The sequence below is a fragment of the Tripterygium wilfordii genome, chromosome 18 (assembly GCF_013401445.1).
Source record: "Tripterygium wilfordii isolate XIE 37 chromosome 18, ASM1340144v1, whole genome shotgun sequence".
NCBI lineage: Eukaryota > Viridiplantae > Streptophyta > Magnoliopsida > Celastrales > Celastraceae > Tripterygium > Tripterygium wilfordii.
The window spans coordinates 1607211-1628886 of NC_052249.1; the positions used below are offsets into that span (position 1 = coordinate 1607211).

General features: G+C 36.6%; 2 protein-coding genes across 4 annotated transcripts; both read left to right on the forward strand.

The window, feature by feature from the left end:
• The first annotated feature begins 1252 nt into the window (after positions 1–1252).
• On the forward strand, positions 1253–5380 carry LOC119984606 (cyclic nucleotide-gated ion channel 1-like). Of its 2 annotated transcripts, none has more exons than XM_038828637.1 (8): positions 1253–1343; positions 1828–2245; positions 2399–2593; positions 2900–3183; positions 3337–3410; positions 3971–4047; positions 4209–4610; positions 4725–5380. In XM_038828637.1, the coding sequence occupies exons 1-8, from the start codon at positions 1339–1341 to the stop codon at positions 5082–5084; spliced, it is 1815 nt and encodes a 604-aa protein (XP_038684565.1). In that variant the 5' UTR covers positions 1253–1338; the 3' UTR covers positions 5085–5380. The 2 variants fall into 2 exon arrangements, with proteins under 2 accessions (XP_038684565.1, XP_038684564.1); XM_038828636.1 differs by having other exon boundaries at positions 3337–3448; positions 3811–4047; positions 4725–5376.
• Positions 5381–15254: 9874 nt separating this feature from the next.
• On the forward strand, positions 15255–19616 carry LOC119984538 (cyclic nucleotide-gated ion channel 1-like). Of its 2 annotated transcripts, none has more exons than XM_038828537.1 (8): positions 15255–15514; positions 16000–16417; positions 16571–16765; positions 17073–17356; positions 17510–17621; positions 17981–18217; positions 18379–18780; positions 18895–19616. In XM_038828537.1, exons 1-8 carry the CDS (start codon positions 15510–15512, stop codon positions 19261–19263), a joined length of 2022 nt encoding a protein of 673 aa, XP_038684465.1. In that variant the 5' UTR covers positions 15255–15509; the 3' UTR covers positions 19264–19616. The 2 variants fall into 2 exon arrangements, with proteins under 2 accessions (XP_038684465.1, XP_038684466.1); XM_038828538.1 differs by having other exon boundaries at positions 17510–17583; positions 18141–18217.
• Positions 19617–21676: the final 2060 nt, after the last annotated feature.

Consider the following 21676-nt stretch of genomic DNA (forward strand, 5'->3'; position numbering starts at 1 on the left):
GAGGAGGTAATTGTAGTAAGGGAATGTTCTTCTGACGTTAGAAGTGGTGTGTAGGGGGCTGTGCTTCCAGGTTTGGGGTCCCCTTGGGCTGTTATTAGTAGTTCAGTCTTTTTTTTTTGGTAGTTGGGTTGTGTCCAAGGTCTAAGTTTTTGTTTTGTTTTTAGTTCTTCATGTTTTGATTGTAGTCTTTTAGTTTATTGTGTTTCGTCTTCCTACGGGGAGAGAAAGTGACCATTGGGTAGTGGTTTTGTATTGGTTTTTTCTCTAATACAAGATGAGGACTATTTACACTTATCACTGAACTAAATACACCTCATTGACCAACTAAAATCCCTCATCTATCAACACCCATCGTCCCTACTATTTTAACCCTAAAATCACTTTCTTGTTCTTCTTCCCCTACCTTCAACTCACACATCTGCAAAAATCTCCTCCCTACCTTCCACTCATACATCAAGTATGCAACAACCTTCCTCTGCCTTCAACTCATAAATCGAGCATGTAAATTAAGCCTACAAATGAATGGACCAGATATAATCAAGCCTACAAATCAAGCCTCATGGAGTCCTAGAACTCCCACCATGACCATCATCGAGAACCCAGTCAGTGCCGATGATGAAGACGATAATGTGATAACCACCGATTTTGGCGAGATTCCAGTATAGCGAAGCAGTAGTGGTGCTACGAATTTGGGCATCCTCCTCCAGGTTCCATCTTCAACCCAAATTCTTTTGTGACCCAATTAACCTGTCTCCTCCATCTCAACCACCACCTCCTCCTTTCTGACCCTAAACATCACCTCTGAGCTTCTCCTGGCAGAGCAACTCTCCACCTTCACCGCCACCTTTGTAGAGAAGAATTGAGAATTAGGGTAGAATGGGGTGTAGATGGTATTTTTTAGAAAAAACAGAAATCAGGGATGTACCCATAATTATTATGTTTTTACCTGGAGTTTATTTAGATTGGAGTGTACTTAGTTAAGTTGGGGGTGTAACTAGTCCTCATCCTAATACAACTGGGTCCATGATCCTCTTTCAAAAAAAAAAAAACAAAAACTTTATATAGATGTCCAAGGCCCAGCAAAAAGGAGCCATTTGCCTCCTCCCTCTCACGCAGCCATGGGAATTTCCCAAAGCAGAGCAGAATCCCTAACGGAAAAGAAAGGAAGCAGAATCGTTATCCTCGAGAGAAAAGAAGATGGTTCCTTGCTTGGTATGAGTGACATCTCTCTTCGTATTTCTCATATAACTCTCAAGACTTCCTCACTTCCAGTTGTTCCCAAAGTTACAAGCTTTTTCTCGGTCGATTGCCTATCAACTTGGTTGAAGCTTCAGTTTAATGAGGTTAGTTTCAATGCACACATGATATTTCATCACATTACAGCGTATATGTATGCATACTGATACTATATGCCCACTATAACTATAATATTGCTCCATATATGTTGATGTAGTGATGTTGTAACTGGGGTATCAGATTATCCAAAATTCCACTTAATTTCAAACAGAAATCACCATCACATAAAGCTCTGATAGCATCACAATATTTCCCTATGACCATTAGGACCTTCCTGATCACCTTGCTCAAACCCGTTTCTTATATTGTCTATTTATGAATGTAGACTGTCGTGAAAAGTGAAAACTCTAGTACTGACCCAATTCATGTCTTGTATATGATAATTAATAAATATTTAGTAATTTTGTGGGTATAAATTTCAAGGAACTATCTAATCATTTACTTAATCAGTTGTTGGCCCTTGAAATTTTTTGTGCGCCTATTATGGAAAGCAATATTAATTGGCCATGATACTGTCTCTGCTACGCTCAGGTACAACATAAGAGATGAAGAGAAAGGAGAAAGCGGAGAAAATTCGGAGGAAGAAACAGATGGGAAGCTAGATCAAAAGATTCAAAACATAAGAACGCTTCGTGAGAGTGTGAAGTGGATTAAGAAGATACTTATAGTTTTATTAGCCATTGAGATCTCATTAGTGGATCCTCTCTTCTTCCATATCCCCGTGATCAATGACCACCGGAAGTGTGTTCGCTTGGACAAAAAGCTGGGGACTGCAGTTGTGGTTTTTCGTTCACTCATCGATTCCTTTTATGTGATTTATATCATTGCTCAACTTCATAAACATTTATTGGTGGCGCATTATAGAAAAGATCAAGATGAAGATCAGTACACAAGGTTAGGGAAATATCTTTTCCTAATTGACTTTCTAGCTGTTCTTCCTCTACCACAGGTTAGGGATTCTTGATTCTGCTAATTATGTCCTTTCCATATGTTTTAATAACAATTGGATCTGAAGATCACCTATCCCCAGAAATATAGGTGCTATTCAGACTTACGTTTGAATTTCTGCATATTTTGATTTGAAACGATATGGATTGTTTAGGTGGTTATATTGATCATCCCAGCAATGAGAGGCTCCAGGTTCTTGAATGCGATGTACTTGTTGAGAACTGTTGTCCTTTGCCAATTTGTACCTAGGTCTTTTCGGGCATACCTTTTCATTTCTTCAGGCACTTTTGGAGAACCTGCAATGGCAAGAGTCAAGTTCAGTCCATTTGTCTTCATGCTAGGCATTGATGTAAGTTGAATTACCATTACCACCATTTCAATGATTTTCTGAAGTCGGGCATTTCTGCATGTCAATAAGAAATTGTAATTTATCGTAGTATGAATTAGTTTATCAATATTGTTCCCCCAACTCTAAATTCTCCCCGTTAAATGTTTTCATTGAAAGTTGATTAGCTTTATCAAAATTTGGATTTTTAGAGGCCATTAGCTTAGCCTCATTGCAGTTCTTGCCTGCACCTTCTTGCTGCTTTGATAAATTGACCAAACTTTTGCGCTCATGCTGATCACCAAGAGACTGACTGCTTACTGCTTCTAGGTTATCGGAGCCTTATGGTACTTTCTCTCCATTGAGCGATTAGTGCAATGCTGGACCAAAGCCTGTGAAATTCATGTTGGGTGTGTCAACTCCTTTTACTGCAAGGACAATATTGGAGACCATACCTCTCTGAAAGATTTTTGCCCCATAGGCACAGATTCCCGAAAGACCGAGTTCTTTGACTTTGGAATATTTAGTGATGCTCTTCAGACTCGTGTTGTGGAAACTACAAATTTTCCAAAGAAGTTGTTATACTGCTTCCAATGGAGTCTACAAAATCTTAGGTTTGCACGTATTATTATTTTGTTTTATTTAATTACTCTACCACACAATATGACCCTTATTCCCTCTTGCTGTCTCTTGGAAAGCTTTAATCTTGGTTTTAAGTTTCGTAGTTTGAGCTAATTTTATAAACTGGTCCCATGCACCTTTTGCAGTGGCTTTGGTCAAAACCTCAAAACAAGCACCTATATCTCGGAAAACTTATTTGCAATATCAACGAGCATATTGGGTATGCTTTTGTTTTTACTTCTCATTGGAAACCTGCAGGTTGGTACTAAATTTAATGATTACCTTGTTTTCACATGATTTAGGTTTTCCATGCAAATTATGTATGACAGAAAACCAGGATTCTTTTTTTTTTTTTTTTTTGCTTTATCACCTTGAATGCCTTTATAGAATCATTAAAATTGTATAAGCTAAGTGAAGTTCTATTTTGCATTGATTACTGTTCATATATTTTAAGGAGAAGATACATGAAATTAATTTTTCATTGTTTTTAACTGTGATGCCTCTCGCAGACAATATATTGGTCTGTTGCGATCATTATAAAAATTTGATCAATGCATTTGTTACACAGCTTAGGTTGAATTGAATTTGATGAATAATTATGCACTATATTTGTGAAACAGACATCTATGGAGTCTCAAAGAAAGAAGAAAGAAAAAAATATATTGAAAGCTATAGAGAGCATAGAGAATTGGCCGCTGCTCAAAAAGCTCTCTGTGAATCTCAAACAGGATATTAAAAAATACCTTAAACATAATTGGGAAAACAAAACCACCGATGCAGGTATTATTCTACATGAGCTTCCCACTAATCTCAAGAAGAGCATAGAGCGCGCCCTTGGCTTGGAATTATTGATGAAGGTTATTTCTTGTTCCTTCTCCTCGTATGGTTGGTGAAAACTTGAATATTTATCTATGTTCAGTTGTTATCCCTAAAGATATTACTCTGTTGTGGTCAGCTCAAATTTCTTTCCTGACGAGATATGGCACTTACTGATTCTCAATATTCTTGAATGTGAAAGGTAAAGGCGTTTAAACCCATTCCTCAAAATGAGTTGGATGATCTTTCTGAGTCTATTGAGATGCAGCTATTCAGAGAAGGTGATTGCATTATGCATGAGGGAAATACGACTAATAAGATGGTCTTTATCATGCAAGGAGAGGTAGAGGTCCGTAGTTCTCTCAGTGACATAAACCCCATTAACGTCCTACAAGATGGTGACCTCTGTGGAGAAGAAGTTACATGGGATATTTTTAATGCTTGGTCATCTGAGCTCCCCGAGTCAACTATGACTATTAACGCCCTCACGGGTGGTCTAGCCCTTGTTCTCCCAGCCCATGCAGTGAGATATTTTCTCTATGAACTTTGCTACTCCCTCCGAAGGAGGATAAGGCATGAACTTTGCTTTGATTTACTTAAGAAGGTTAGTTTTCTTCTTTTTGCATTGCTCAAGTACTGGAAACTTGATTTTGCCTCTTCTAAATTTCTTTCATGACGAGATATCACAATTGCTGATTCTTTTTCTTGAATGTGAAAGGTAAAGGCGTTTAAACCCATTGGTCAAAATGAGCTAGATGATTTGATTGACTCTATTGAGCTGCTGTCATTTGGAAAAGGTGAATACATTGTGCATGATGGAGAGACAATTAATAACATGGTCTTCATCCTGCAAGGAAAGCTAGATGCCCATAGTTCTCACAGTGAATCTAATGTCCTAAAAGATGGTGACCTCTATGGAGAAGAAGTTACATGGGATGAGCTGCCCAGGTCAACTATGTCTATTAAAGCCCTCACTAGAGTTACTGCCCTTGTTATCCGTGCCGATATAGTCAGAGATTTTCTTCATCACCTTCCTGAAGACCTCAAAAGGAGCATACGCCATGAATTCGAACGATGAATTGCTTCCACATAGAATGATCCTTGAGGACGTGAGTTCAACCTGTCGGGCTCATAATGTGTTTGGCCGTGAGCCTGTAAAATACAAATCAGAAGTACCTGTAAATTGTAATTCTGTTGCTCGCTTTCCCATCTTCAATTTCAATTCTTCATCAAATAATAAGACTTCAATAGTTTACGTATCCTCCAAAAATATGATACAAGCTCTGCCATTGCCGGAGATTTACTTGAATTCTGCAACACCGATAATGTGATACTGTTGCTGCTCCTTAACTAGTCCTAATCCTTGCTTATTTGGAAGAATTTGAGGATAAATTTTATCCCTTCATGGGTAATGACATCAGATTCTCCTTATGGGAATGAAAAGAGATCAAGTAAAATGAAAGAAATGAACTAATTAGATGAATGCCTCAAACAACAAATATCCTGTCTCAATGATATTTGTTACCACGAGAGGGTGCTTTTTTTTTTCTTTTTTTTTTTGATATTCTTTTCAGACAAGATTGTAAATGTAAGCTTCTGAGATGAGATGACAACACAAACAATTCACTCTTGTAAGAATATAGAAGAAGAACTCAGTGAATCATACTATAAAACTGAACTTAATTACATTGGAACCTCTCTCTTGTAGATTTTCCTCTCCCTAGTTGGTTATGTTGTTTTCTGTAGTTGTTATCGTGTATCTCTACTTTTTCAGGCCATCCCATTTGATGCCTTGCTATCTTCTTTTTCAGTTATGATATATATATCTACTGAGTTACTAAAAAAACACACACACACACGCACAGCTTTTTAGTACTTCAACTTGACAGATTCTGTAATTGAGTCTTAAAGCAAATACCCTACCAGATCGTAAAATGGTGGACAAGTGGTCGACACCTTTACCAAATTAACTTGTTGAAAATAAACGACTTCCCTTACTTTTTTTGGTAAGTAAAAAATAACATTAAAAAAGTAGAATACAAAATACGAAGGGCATACCCAAAAAGAGTGAAAAAACCAATAAGAGAGAAGTGAAAAAAGGAGCTATAAACCCTACAAAAAATGCTCAGGAAACCAAGCACCAAAACAATCCAAGCATACTCCAAACAAGATGGAATCATTGGCAGCAGCTACAAGACCCGATTTTAGAATTGGTAAACAACTTCCCTTACCTACTACCACTCAACATCGCTTTAGCAATGTAACATAACATACAAACCATACAATACAATAATAGTTTTTTTGTTTTGATTGTTTGAGTTTTCTTGTGTGCCATTTTACATTTTGTCGGACGTTTTGGTTAGGATTTTTTTGAATATGCTCCCTCTTTCAACAAATCGATGTTTTATGGGGGCATGTCTTATTGCTAGAAGATATGGGAGGGGGTGTTGCTGAGGAAAAATGTTGTGTGGAGGAGACCAACAACAATAGAGACAATACAAGCTGCAACTCTAAGTTCTAGATGCATAACTATGCTCAATGCGAGTCAATAATTCGCTAGTCGCACTGCGAGACATGTTTGAATATACAAGTATAATGTCCTCGGTTTATAAATGATTACTATATGAGCGAAGAGAAGTTCTTATTAAATAATGGATAATATTAGAAATATTATCTAATACCTAAAAGCTCTAAGGAAAGAGGAAGTCGTGGGTATGGCACGGTATTACTGATGTGGGTTGGTTATTTTTGTATGGGGGTAAAATTATATTTTTGTGAAAACCCTAGCCGAATGTACTAAGGAATTTCCTATATTGAAAATAGCCACAAACCTCGAGAATGTAGGCACATTGCCGAACCTCGTAAATCCTGTGTTCTTTCTTCTCTCTTTCTCTTTTCAATTGTTTCTCTATATTGTTCTATAAACTGTGATCGTTTGTAAGGGAACCCGTTTTGCAACAGTTCTATTTTACTTTTTTGAAATGAAATCAGGTTTTCATTGTTTTTTAACTGTGATGCCTCTCACAGACAATATATATATACATATATATATATATATATATATATATATATATATGTAGGTATCCCCTATTGCGATTGGGTCTCTTCATTATAACAAGAAAAATTTATCAAGGCTTTTGTTACGTGGCTTAGGTTGAATTGAATTTGATGGATAATTATGAACTATATATATACTTTTGAAACAGACATTTATGGAATCTCAAAGCATGGAGGAGAAAGAAAAAATAGAGATTGAAAGCTACAAAGAGCATAGAGCACGCACTCAGCTTGGAATCATTGAAGAAGGTTGTTTCTGGTTCCTTCTCGGCTTCTCCTTGTATGATTGGTGAAAACTTGAATATTTGTCAATATTCAATTGTTATATCTAAAGATATCTTTGTTGTGTGATATTGTTGCTGCACTGTAATTCTTCCTAATCCTTGTTTCTTTGGAAGAATTGAGGATAAATTTTTTGCTTTCATGGGTAAAGACATCAGATTCTCCATGGTTTCTTGTGGGAAGGAAAAGAGATCAATATAATCAAAAAAATGAACTAATTAGATACCCAGAAGTGATAAGGATTCTAGTAAATGGGATCCCAATCATCCCAATAACCAATCATGTCCCTTGATTGATGTACATCAGGTTTTGTGGGTCCCTACACTTACATCAATCAATAATCATGACTGGTTGCTAGGATTGTTGGGATCCCTAACATTTTTGTTAGATACCTGCCTCAAATAGTAAATAAGCCAGATCAATGCAAAGTTTGAGTTTTCGTCAAGATATAGATATTAAATTTTATTCAATAGTGAACTTATTTTACATCAATGAGGTTTTCAATCATAACAGTAATCAATCATTTGAAATCTTATAAAGTATGTAAAAATATTTATAGGAAATTTCATGACAAATAGAGTACATATGATCACTCAAACAAGTAATATACAGTGAAATTTTAAAATCAGTGAGATTTTCAATCAAAACAATGACATTTCCTTAAGTTTCACTCATGATAAATCATATTAAACATGTAAGAACGTTCATATAAAATTTCATAGCAAACGGAATACATATAATCACTAAAACAAGAAATTTCACTGTTGGTCAAATTTTCATAATTTTTTGAAAATTTTTGCTAAGATCTATTATTTTCGCCCATAATGATTTCATATGATTTTTAATTAACTACAGAGTTTCACCCTTTTTAACCTAAAAATGACCCATTCCCCATTAAAATGGACAAGAACCGAGATTTTGAGAAAAAAATCCTTCTTTTTTCTTCAACAATACGTGTAACGTATCAATAATACATCCAAATATTCAACAATATATTCAGATTGTCCAGAAGTGCAGGTCTAGAAAAAAAAGATTTGCAAAACTCAAATAAAACAAAACGCAAAGCGAGAGAGTAATGATTCCAAAATAAAATAGAGATTGAAGAGAGAGTGAGAAAGTCGAATCTTGGAAAGGGAAAGAGAGAGATGCGTGAGGTAGAGAGAAAAGAGAGGCGTGAGGCATAGAGAGGAGAGAGTCAGAGAGAGGCTTGAGGCTGAGAGATAAAAGTGAGAGTCTTGAGTCGTCGTAATCCTTGTTTCGTTGGAAGCATTTGAGGAGAAATCTTTTGCTTTCATGGTTAAAGACATCAAATTCTCCATAGTTTCTTGGGGAAGGAAAGGAGATACAGTAAGATCAAAGAAACGAATTAATTAGATGTCTGCCTCAAACAACAAAGATTCCAAGCATCATATATATTTGCTATGTGATTTTGATACTAGCAGAGGTTGCGGGTGTGTTTTTTTTTTTTTTTAATAAAAAAAAGCATTATTTTCAGACAAAATTGTAACATAAGTGAGATTAGTGAAAACTTAGGGTCTGGGTTTTCCTCAAGATATGGATACGAGATTTTATACAGTTATGCGGCGTGTGTCCTTTTTATCTTGTTACTGTTAAATATGTTGAGATGGCCGAGATGAACAACCAATTGACTGAGAAACAATTATGTACGTACATCAGTGACCAAAATATAACGTTCAACAATGAGTAACTGAGTTATAACAAATGTTATTTTCAATCATGAAAAGTAATATTTACTATAATAAATAGTAACTACTAACATTGAAACCTGAGAAAAAAAAAGTACTAACATTGAAGAGAAAACCCATATAAAATTTGTTTCTTTGGGGAAAAGAAAAAAGTAATTGATAAAATAAATTGGGTTGACGTTGAAAAAAGAAATATTGATAAAATAAAATGGGTTGATTGACGTTCATTTTTTTTTTGAATGCTTTAGAAGTCATTGATAAATAAATGGGGTTGACGTCAATTTTTATTGTTTTTTAAAGACATATAATCCTGTAAGATGCCATAATTGTCAAATAAATAATTTGGGTTTATAACCTTATATAGATAGAGATGTCCATGGCCCAGAAAAAAGGAGCCATTTGCCTTCTACCTCCCTCACGCAGCCATGGGAACTTCCCAAAGCAGAGCAGTATCCCCAACAGGAAAGAAAGGAAGCAGAATAGTTATCCATAAGAGGAAAGAAGATGGTTCCTTGCTTGGTCGTATGAGTGACATCTCCCTTGGTATTTTCTATATAACTCTTAAGATCGACTTTCTCACTTGAGCTATTCTCAAATTTACAAGCGTTTTCTTGGTCGATTGCCTGTCAACTTGCTCGAAGCTTCGGTTCGATGGGGTTAGTTTCACTGCACAATTAATTGTACACATGATATTACATCACATTACAGCGTCTTTGTATTCTTACTGATACTATAGTGCCAGTACAAGTATAATATTGCTCTATATGTGTTGATGTGGTAATGTTGTAACTGGAGTATCATATTATCCAAAATTCCACATATTTTCAAACAGAAATCACCATCACATAAAGCTCTGATAGCATCACCTTGCGCTCACCCTTTTCTTATATGTCTCTATTTATGAATGTAGACTACTAGACTCCAGTGAAAACTCTAGTACTGACCCAATTTATACCCACAAAATACTTTGTAATTTTGTGGGTATAAATTTCGAGGAACTCTCTAATCCTTTAATTATTCATCAGTTGTTGGCCCTTGAGATTTTGTGGGTTCATATTATGGAAAGCATTATGAATTGGCCATGATACAGTGCGTTATTCGCTCAGGTCCAACACAAGTGATGTAAAGGAAGGAAAAAGCAGATCAGAAAAAGCAGGGAAATGGGCTAAGATATTTACTTTGCTATTAGCCACTGAGGCCTCATTAGTGGATCCTCTCTTCTTCTTAATCCCGGTGATCAATGACCAACAGAAGTGTGTTCGCTTGGATAAAAAGCTGGGGACTGTAGTTATGATTTTACGTTCACTCATCGATTTATTTTATGTGATTTACATCATTGGTAAGCTTCATAAATATTTGTCGCCGGCATGTTCTGGAAAAGGAAAAGATAAAGATAAAGATAAAGATAAAGATCAGTGCATAAGAGTAAAGAAATATTGTTTGTTCCTAATTGAATTCCTAGCTGTTCTTCCTCTACCACAGGTAAGTTATTCTTGATTCAGCTAATTATTTACGTCCTTTCCTCCATCTGTTTAATTTACTAACAATCGGATTTGTCTAGATGGTTATATTGATCATCCCAGGAATGAGAGGCTCCAGGGTTTTGAATGCGATGTACGTGTTGGGATATGTTGTCATTTGCCAAGTTGTACCTAGGTCTTTTCGGGTATACCGTTTCATTACTTCAGGCACTTTTGGAGAAGCTGGAAAGGCAAGAGTCAAGTTCAGTCCATTTATCTTCTTGCTATGCATTAATGTAAGTTGTATTTGAACTTCTTAGACGCCATTAGCTTAGCCTCATTGCAGTTCGTTCCTGCAACTTATTGCCCCTTTCATAAAATTGACCAAACTTTTGCGCTCGATCATATATATATGCTGATCAACAACAGACTGACGACTGCTTACTGCTTATAGGTTATTGGAGCCTTATGGTACTTTCTCTCCATTCAGCGATTAGTGCAATGCTGGACCAAAGCCTTTAAAACTCTCGTTCTGCCTATCAACTCCTTTTACTGCAACGGCAATATTGCCGGAGACCGTCGCTCTCTGAAAGGTTATTGCGGCACAGGCATATATACAGAACCGACTGAGTTCTTTGACTTTGGACTATATACTGATGCTGTTAGATCTCGTATTATGGAAGTGACATATTTTCCAAAGAAGTTTGTATACACTTTCCAATGGAGTCTGCAAAATCTTAGGTTCGCCTTATAAATAGATAAATAAATAAATATGAGGAATTCTTTTATGAGATCTTAATTAACTTTTATGATTCATTTTTGGGTTCAAAACATTTTTGGTTTTATTTAGTTCTCTCTTGCGCTCTTTGGGAAAGTTTTAATCTTGTTTTTAATTATTAGATCTATTATTATAAACTGGTACCGTCCACCTTTTGCAGTAGCTTTGGTGAAAACCTCCGAACAAGCTCCCATCTCTCGGAAAACTTATTTGCAATTTGCATGAGCATCTTGGGCGCGCTTTTGTTTGTTCAACTCTTTGAATACCTGAAGGTTGGTACTATATATATTTAATTATTACTACCTTGTTCTCATATGATTTTGGATTTTGGTGTTCCATGCAAAGCCAACAACACCTCACCTGAGGTGGTCAAGGCATATACTCGAAATTGGATGATGGTGGTTTGGTACATTGGCTTAGGTTGAATTGAATGAGATGGATAATTATGAACTCTATGTACTTTTGAAACAGACACTTGTGGAGTCTCAAAGCATGGAGGAGAAAGAACGAAGGAGATTGCAAGCTATACAGAGCATAAAGAAATGGCCGCCTCTCAAAAAGCTCTCTGTGAATCTCAAACAGGATATTATAAAATACCTTAAATATAATTGGGAAAAAAAAACCGTCGATCCACTTAGTATTCTACTTCAGCTTCCCATTGGCCTCAAGAGGAGCGTAGAGTGCGAACTCGGCTTGCAATCATTGAAGAAGGTTGTTTCTGGTTCCTTCTCTTATGGTTGGTGAAAACTTGAATATTTGTCTGTGTTGAATTGTTATCCCTATATATATATATATATATATAGATATTACTCTGTTGTGGTAAGCTCAAGTTTATTTCCCGATGAGGTATCGCACTTACTGATTCTTACTCTTGAATGTGAACTGCAAAGGTGTTTAAATGCGTTGATCAAGATTTACTGGATAATCTGTCTACGTCTATTGAACTGAAGCTATTCGATGAAGGTGAATATATTGAGCAGGAGGGAGAAGTAGTTAAAAACATGGTCTTTATCGTGCAAGGAGAGCTGGAGGCCCTTAGTTCTCTCAATGATATAAACTCAACTAATGTCTTAAAAGAGGGCGCCATTTGTGGAGAAGAAGTTATATGGGATGTTTTTGATGATTCGCCGTCATATGATATCTGGAAGTCAACTGTGACTATTAAAGCCCTCACAAGAGTTCATGCCCTTGTTCTCCCAGCCGATAGAGTGAGAGAGTTTCTCCATCAACTTCCTGACCACCTCAAAAGTTGCGTAAGACATGAACTTTGCTTTGATATACTTAAGAAGGTTAGTTTTGTTCTTTAGCATTGCTTATGCACACTAATAAATTAAGCCTCTTGTGTATTTAATTTATGACGAGATATCACACTTATTGATTATTTATCGTTCTTGAATGTGACAGGTAAAAGCATTTAAACCCATTGGTCAAAATGAGCTACATAATTTGATCGACTCTATTGAGTTGTCGTCATTCGGACAAGGTGAATATGTTGTGCATGAAGGAGAAACAACTAATAGGATGGTCTTTATCATACGAGGAATGCTAGAGGCCCATAGTTGTCTCAGTGAAAGAAACACCCTAAGAGATGGTGACCTTTGCGGAGAAGAAGTTACGTGGCATGTTTTTGCTGATCGGTCATCTGAGCTCCCCAAGTCAACTATGACTATTGGAGCCCTCACAAGAGGTTATGCCCTTGTTCTCCCATCCGATAAAGTGAGAGCTTTTCTCCGTGGCCTCCCCTACGAAATGAGAAGGATCATAAGGCATGAACTTTGCTTTGATTTACTCAAGAAGGTTAGTTTTGTTCTTTCTGCATTACTATAAAGCCTGCTAAAAATAGGAAAAGTTTGTGGAATCTTGATTTGCGTATTTTAAATTTCTTTCCTGACGAAATATGACACTTACTAATTCTCAATATTCTTGAATGTGAAAGGTAAAGGCGTTTGAACCCATTCTTCAAAATGAGCTAGATAATTTGACTCACTCTATTAAACTGCTGTCATTCGGAGAAGGTGAATACATTGTGCAGGAGGGAGACATAATGAAAAAGATGGTCTTTATCGTGCAAGGGAAGCTAGATGTCCATAGTTCTCTCAGTGAAATAAACCCCATTAAGGTCCTAAAAGATGGTGACCTATGTGGAGAAGAAGTTACATGGGATGTTCTTAATGATTGGTCATCAGAGCTCCCCAAGTCAACTATGACTATTAAACCCCTCACCAGAGTTACAGCCCTTGTTCTTTCAGCTGATGAAGTGAGAGATATTCTCCGTCGCCTTCCTTACGACCTCAAAAGGATTATACGCCTTGAATTAGAATATGAGGAATTTTTTTTATAACTCCATCCCCAAAAAAGAATGGATGAGATCCACACCCTCCTTCCCCTCTTGTCAGTTGTCGTTGTAATTATATTATATGCAATTAATATGTTCCACTATATTGGAGAAGATTACAAGAATAAAGAACTAGTATTACTATTAGTGGACATGTTCTCAAAACATAAGAAGAGGAGATTGTTAGATTCAAGAATTAAAATTGAAGAGGTCAGGCTTGACCATATTGGATACTGCTGCATTTTTAAACGTTTCACTGGATACAACAATCTTAATACCTCTTGGAAACTCTCACCGGTTAGAGAATAACGTGCCCTTTATACTTCAACAGAGCGCAAGGCCAACTGACCCTGTAGGCCAACATACAAGAGAATTGAGTCAAGATCTGGGCCTTGGATTATCCTCTTGCCACATGGTTTTAATACAACGGCCATAAGAGAAGCCCCTCCCCATCCCTAATAACAGCCAACGCCATTACCCCATCTGTTAAATCTTGCACAATCAAGAGCTTCTTCATCAACTTGTTGTCTCTAAACTTCCTCAACTTTACATCTTCTTCCTCGCAACCAATCACCCTCACATTTCAATACTGGATTTGCAACAAGCCTCCATAAGAGATTACTGACAGGATTTGAAACATCTGCAATCTCAATACGAATTGAAACTAATCTCTATATTTGGGTTTGGCGGACTGACTTGTGAGACATGGAGTCAACGAAGCTGGCCTATGGTAGTTGGTAGGCGATGGTGGTGTAGCCAGTAATTGTTGCCAGTGATAGATCTAGGAGCGTTCTTGGGAGAGAGATTCAAAATTCACAATTTTTAAAAATATAATAATTTGATGGGAAAAAGTGTCACCTTTTCAATCGTTGAATGTTAATGGATCCTCCAAAAATATGATACAAGCTCTGTCACTGTCAGAGATTTACTTGAATCCTGCAGAACCAATAATGTTACTGTTGCTGCTCTGTAACTAGTCCTTTTTTTTTTTTGGATAAGTCTCTGTAACTAGTCCTGATCCTTGGTTATTTGGAAGAATTTGAGGATAAATTTTATGCTTTCGTGGGAAAAGACATCAGATTCTCCATAGTTTTTTTTTATGGGAATGAAAAGAGATCAAGTAAAATCAAAGAAATGAACTAATTAGATGTCTACCTCAAACAACAAATATTCTTGTCGTAAATGATAATTTGTTATTAGTAGAGGGTGTTTTTTTTTTGATATTGTTTTCAGACAAGATTGTGACTGTAATAAGTTTCTAAGAGAAGATGACAACACAAACAATTCACTCTTTGAATATAGAAGAAGATCGTCAATGATCGTGTTTGTGTTTTTTGATTTTTTTCTTGCTTTTTTAATCTTTTTGACTATATCTTTATCATGATTCGAGTATTTATGGTTCTCAATTACCTAATTTATTTGATAACCTAATGTAATAAGGTATATTTCTTTTTGGAAAAAAATACCCCTAAAATAAAATGGGTTGACGTTCATTTTTAATGTTTTAGAACTCATTGATAACTAAAACGGGTTGACGTCAATTTTTTTAATATATTTTTACAAATAAAAATGCTTAAATATATGGGTGTGTATTTTGTAACTTTATATAGATGTCCAAGGCCCAGCAAAAAGGAGCCATTTGCCTCCTCCCTCTCTCACGCAGCCATGGGAATTTCCCAAAGCAGAGCAGAATCCCTAACGGAAAAGAAAGGAAGCAGAATCGTTATCCTCGAGAGAAAAGAAGATGGTTCCTTGCTTGGTATGAGTGACATCTCTCTTCGTATTTGTTATATAACTCTCAAGACTTCCTCACTTCCAGTTGTTCTCAAAGTTACAAGCTTTTTCTCGGTCGATTGCCTATCAACTTGGTTGAAGCTTCAGTTTAATGAGGTTAGTTTCAATGCACACATGATATTTCATCACATTACAGCGTATATGTATGCATACTGATACTATATGCCCACTATAACTGTAATATTGCTATATATGTGTTGATGTAGTGATGTTGTAGCTGGGGTATCAGATTATCCAAAATTCCACTTAATTTCAAACAGAAATCACCATCACATAAAGCTCTGATAGCATCACAATATTTCCCTATGACCATTAGGACCTTCCCTGATCACCTTGCTCAAACCCTTTTCTTATATTGTCCATTTATGAATGTAGACTGTCGTGAAAAGTGAAAACTCTAGTACTGACCCAATTCATGTCTTGTATATGATAATTAATAAATATTTAGTAATTTTGTGTGTATAAATTTCAAGGAACTTTCTAATCATTTACTTAATCAGTTGTTGGCCCTTGAAATTTTTTGGGCGCCTATTATGGAAAGCGATATTAATTGGCCATGATACCGTCTCTGATACGCTCAGGTACAACGTAAGAGATGAAGAGAAAGGAGAAAGCGGAGAAAATTCGGAGGAAGAAACTGATGGGAAGCTAGATCAAAAGATTCAAAACATAAGAACGCTTCATGAGAGTGTGAAGTGGATTAAGAAGATACTTATAGTTTTATTAGCCATTGAGATCTCATTAGTGGATCCTCTCTTCTTCCATATTCCCGTGATCAATGACCACCGGAAGTGTGTTCGCTTGGACAAAAAGCTGGGTACTGCAGTTATGGTTTTTCGTTCACTCATCGATTCCTTTTATGTGATTTATATCATTGCTCAACTTCATAAACATTTATTGGTGGCGCGTTCTAGAAAAGATCAAGATGAAGATCAGTACGCAAGGTTAGGGAAATATCTGTTCCTAATTGACTTTCTAGCTGTTCTTCCTCTACCACAGGTAAGGGATTCTTGATTCTGCTAATTATGTCCTTTCCATCTGTTTTACTAGCAATTGAATCTGAAGACCACCTATCCCCAGAAATATATGTGCTATTCAGACTTACGTTTGAATTTCTGCATATTTTGATTTGAAACGATATGGATTGTTTAGGTGGTTATATTGATCATCCCAGCAATGAGAGGCTCCAGGTTTTTGAATGCGATGTACTTGTTGAGAACTGTTGTCCTTTGCCAATTTGTGCCTAGGTCTTTTCGGGCATACCTTTTCATTTCTTCAGGCACTTTTGGAGAACCTGCAATGGCAAGAGTCAAGTTCAGTCCATTTGTCTTCATGCTAGGCATTGATGTAAGTTGAATTACCATTACCACCATTTCAATGATTATCTGAAGTCAGACATTTCTTCATGTCAATAAGAAATTGTAATTTATCGTAGTATGAATTAGTTTATCAATATTGTTCCCCCAACTCTAAATTCTCCCCATTAAATGTTTTCATTGACAGTTGATTTAGTTTTATCAAAATTTGGATTTTTAGAGGCCATTAACTTAGCCTCATTGCAGTTCTTGCCTGCACCTTCTTGCTGCTTTGATAAATTGACCAAACTTTTGCGCTCATGCTGATCACCAAGAGACTGACTGCTTACTGCTTCTAGGTTATCGGAGCCTTATGGTACTTTCTCTCCATTGAGCGATTAGTGCAATGCTGGACCAAAGCCTGTGAAATTCATGTTGGGTGTGTCAACTCCTTTTACTGCAAGGACAGTATTGGAGACCATACCTCTCTGAAAGATTTTTGCCCCATAGGCACAGATTCCCGAAAGACCGAGTTCTTTGACTTTGGAATATTTAGTGATGCTCTTCTGACTCGTGTTGTGGAAACTACAAATTTTCCAAAGAAGTTGTTATACTGCTTCCAATGGAGTCTACAAAATCTTAGGTTTGCACGTATTATTATTTTGTTTTATTTAATTACTCTACCACACAATATGACCCTTATTCCCTCTTGCTGTCTCTTGGAAAGCTTTAATCTTTGTTTTAAGTTTCTTAGTTTGAGCTAATTTTATAAACTGGTCCCGTGCACCTTTTGCAGTGGCTTTGGTCAAAACCTCAAAACAAGCACCTATATCTCGGAAAACTTATTTGCAATATCAACGAGCATATTGGGTATGCTTTTGTTTTTACTTCTCATTGGAAACCTGCAGGTTGGTACTAAATTTAATGATTACCTTGTTTTCACATGATTTAGGTTTTCCATGCAAATTATGTATAACAGAAAACCAGGATTCTTTTTTTTTTTTTTTGCTTTATCACCTTGAATGCCTTTATAGAATCATTAAAATTGTATAAGCTAAGTGAAGTTCTATTTTGCATTGGTTACTGTTCATATATTTTAAGGAGAAGCTAAATGAAATTAATTTTTCATTGTTTTTAACTGCGATGCCTCTCGCAGACAATATATTTGTCTATTGCGATCATTATAAAAAGTTGATCAATGCATTTGTTACACAGCTTAGGTTGAATTGAATTTGATGAATAATTATGAACTATATTTGTGAAACAGACATCTATGGAGTCTCAAAGAAAGAAGAAAGAAAAAAATATATTGAAAGCTATAGAGAGCATAGAGAATTGGCCGCTGCTCAAAAAGCTCTCTGTGAATCTCAAACAGGATATTAAAAAATACCTTAAACATAATTGGGAAAACAAAACCACCGATGCAGGTATTATTCTACATGAGCTTCCCACTAATCTCAAGAAGAGCATAGAGCGCGCCCTCGGCTTGGAATTATTGATGAAGGTTATTTCTTGTTCCTTCTCCTCGTATGGTTGGTGAAAACTTGAATATTTATCTATGTTCAGTTGTTATCCCTAAAGATATTACTCTGTTGTGGTCAGCTCAAATTTCTTTCCTGACGAGATATGGCACTTACTGATTCTCAATATTCTTGAATGTGAAAGGTAAAGGCGTTTAAACCCATTCCTCAAAATGAGTTGGATGATCTTTCTGAGTCTATTGAGATGCAGCTATTCAGAGAAGGTGATTGCATTATGCATGAGGGAAATACGACTAATAAGATGGTCTTTATCATGCAAGGAGAGGTAGAGGTCCGTAGTTCTCTCAGTGAAATAAACCCCATTAACGTCCTACAAGATGGTGACCTCTGTGGAGAAGAAGTTACGTGGGATATTTTTAATGCTTGGTCATCTGAGCTCCCCAAGTCAACTATGACTATTAACGCCCTCACGGGAGGTCTAGCCCTTGTTCTCCCAGCCCATGCGGTGAGATATTTTCTCTATGAACTTTGCTACTCCCTCCGGAGGAGGATAAGGCATGAACTTTGCTTTGATTTACTTAAGAAGGTTAGTTTTCTTCTTTTTGCATTGCTCAAGTACTGGAAACTTGATCTTGCCTCTTCTAAAATTCTTTCATGACGAGATATCACACTTGCTAATTCTTTTTCTTGAATGTGAAAGGTAAAGGCGTTTAAACCCATTGGTCAAAATGAGCTAGATGATTTGATTGACTCTATTGAGCTGCTGTCATTTGGAAAAGGTGAATACATTGTGCATGATGGAGAGACAATTAATATGATGGTCTTCATCCTGCAAGGAAAGCTAGATGCCCATGGTTCTCACAGTGAAAGAAACTCATCTAATGTCCTAAAAGATGGTGACCTCTACGGAGAAGAAGTTACATGGGATGAGCTCCCCATGTCAACTATGTCTATTAAAGCCCTCACTAGAGTTACTGCCCTTGTTATCCGTGCCGATATAGTCAGAGATTTTCTCCATCACCTTCCTGAAGACCTCAAAAGGAGCATACGCCATGAATTCGAACGATGAATTGCTTCCACATAGAATGATCCTTGAGGACGTGAGTTCAACCTGTCGGGCTTATAATATGTTATAGGCCGTGAGCTTGTAAAATACAAATCAGAAGTACCTGTTAACTGTAATTCTGTTGCTCGCTTTCCCATCTTCGATTTCAATTCTTCATCAAATAATAAGACTTCAATAGTTTGCGTATCCTCCAAAAGTATGATACAAACTCTGCCATTGCCGGAGATTTACTTGAATTCTGCAACACAGATAATGTGATGCTGTTGCTGCTCCGCAACTAGTCCTAATCCTTGCTTATTTGGAAGAATTTGAGGATAAATTTTATGCTTTCATGTATAAAGACGTCAGATTCTCGATAGTTGTTGTTTTTTTTTTTTTTTTTAATGGGAATGAAAAGAGATCAAGTAAAATCAAAGAAATGAACTAATTAGATGTCCGCCTCAAACGTTAAATATTCCTATCGTCAATGATATATAATTTGACCCCCAAACGTCCCTCAAATCTATGTGGCATTAAAATAGTCATACGTCCCTCAAATCTATGTGGCGTTAAAATAGTCATGGGTTAAAAACACACATGTAGAACTCACTTCACATCCAACACTCCACATTAAATGAAGATCTTTTTGAGGTCGTGTGGTCTCAAACACTATCCTATTTTTTAATATTCTTTTTCAGACAAGATTGTAACTGCATGTAAGCTTCTGAGAGGAGAGGAGACGACAACACAAACAATTCACAATTCACTCTTTCAAGAAAATAGAAGAAGTCAGAGAATCATACTATAAAACTCAACTTAATTACATTGGTTAACACAGCTTTTTACTACTACAACTTGACAGACAGAGTTGTATAATTGAGTCTTAAAGTAAATACCCTACCACCTCATAATGCTAGACAAGTGGTCGACACCTTTACAAAATTTGTTGAAAATAAACAACTTCAATCCAAGTGTGGAAAACACCTGGGAGTCTTCCTTTAATGACTACATAAATTTAAAGCCACTCTGGTTGGAATGAAAATGTTCTGATAAAGCATTCATGCATGTAAGAAAATATTTTTGGTCTTTTTTTTTGAAAGAAATCCAAAGATTGTCTAAAATACATTTCTGTTCTTTAGAAATTGAAACGTGCTGACGAGTCCTAAAAGAAATGTTTGAGTTTGGAAACACTAAAAGTTCTTGATTTCCAAATCTAATGTGTTCTTGCATGTAATGAGTCTGTGCTACCTGAGGTCTGAATGAAGAAGTCTGTTCTACATGAGTCTGATTACCTTGAGTCTGATTAATACTAGTCTTTAAAATGTTCTGTTTCACCTTGTTAGGTTTAGTGGATTCGGGTCTTAAATCAGGGTTTGTCTCTTCGTCAACTTGGATTGACTGGCGAGCCAAATGGTCAATCATCCGGAATGGATCATCGGCCTTTGCCGGGAGGACGGTGTTTGGCTTGAGCTTCTCTGTGGGCTCAAGGCTTTTACCGGGGGCTTCGGTGTGAGTAGATGACTCAACAACACCTTTGCTTGAGACAGCAGTGTGCTGTGCTCTTTGGATTCTCGTTCCAATAGGGAGACGAGTGGTTTTGGACAATTGGGTCTCCCCCTTTTGAAAGGGAGCAGCTTTCGACATCATTTTGCTAGCTTGTTGGGCTCGAATTTTATCGAGTGAATCCGTAGTCTCTGAGGGAGACTGGGCCTCTGAGATCTTTACCTCAGGTTGGGCCATTTCTAGCGCGAGTTCGAGCTGTTTCCTCTTCACCTCAAGTTGGGCCATTTCTAGCTCGAGTTCGAGCTCTTTCCTCTTCATCTCTAAGTCTTTCAGAGGTAAGTAGTCGTGTTGTGATGTGTTGTGTGTAATAACTGGTGTCTAGCTCTATGCACAAACTTCTCTTTATGTAGGAGTGGAGGTAAGATTCGTTGCCGACATCTTTACTCTTCCATTATTGTTCTGAGTTGGAAATGACTCAGACTCCTTGCTTTCCAGCTCACGTGGGACCCCTTCCTCTTTTTTTTTAGGAAAATGACATACATATATAATTTTTCAATTACATAATATACATAACACAAAACCCTAAATGTCCACCTTTTTTTCCGCTTTTCTCTCTTTAGACTCTCTCCTCTATTAGTAGTAAAATACACTGTTAATACGTAATGCATTAAATATTGGAATACAAATACACTGTCAAAAACATAATGTAATAAGGTATTGCATGATAACAATCGAACTTGCCAAAAAATGGGAAACAAATACACTGTCAAAACATAATATAATAAGTCACTGCCATGATTAGCTTGGTTAAATACACTGATAATTCGTAATGCATTAACAACTGAGAAACAAATATACTGTAAAATTATCATGCCCACCGGCACCAATGACAATTGAATTGTAACTCTTGTTCGGTCGAATTCCAGCAATATCA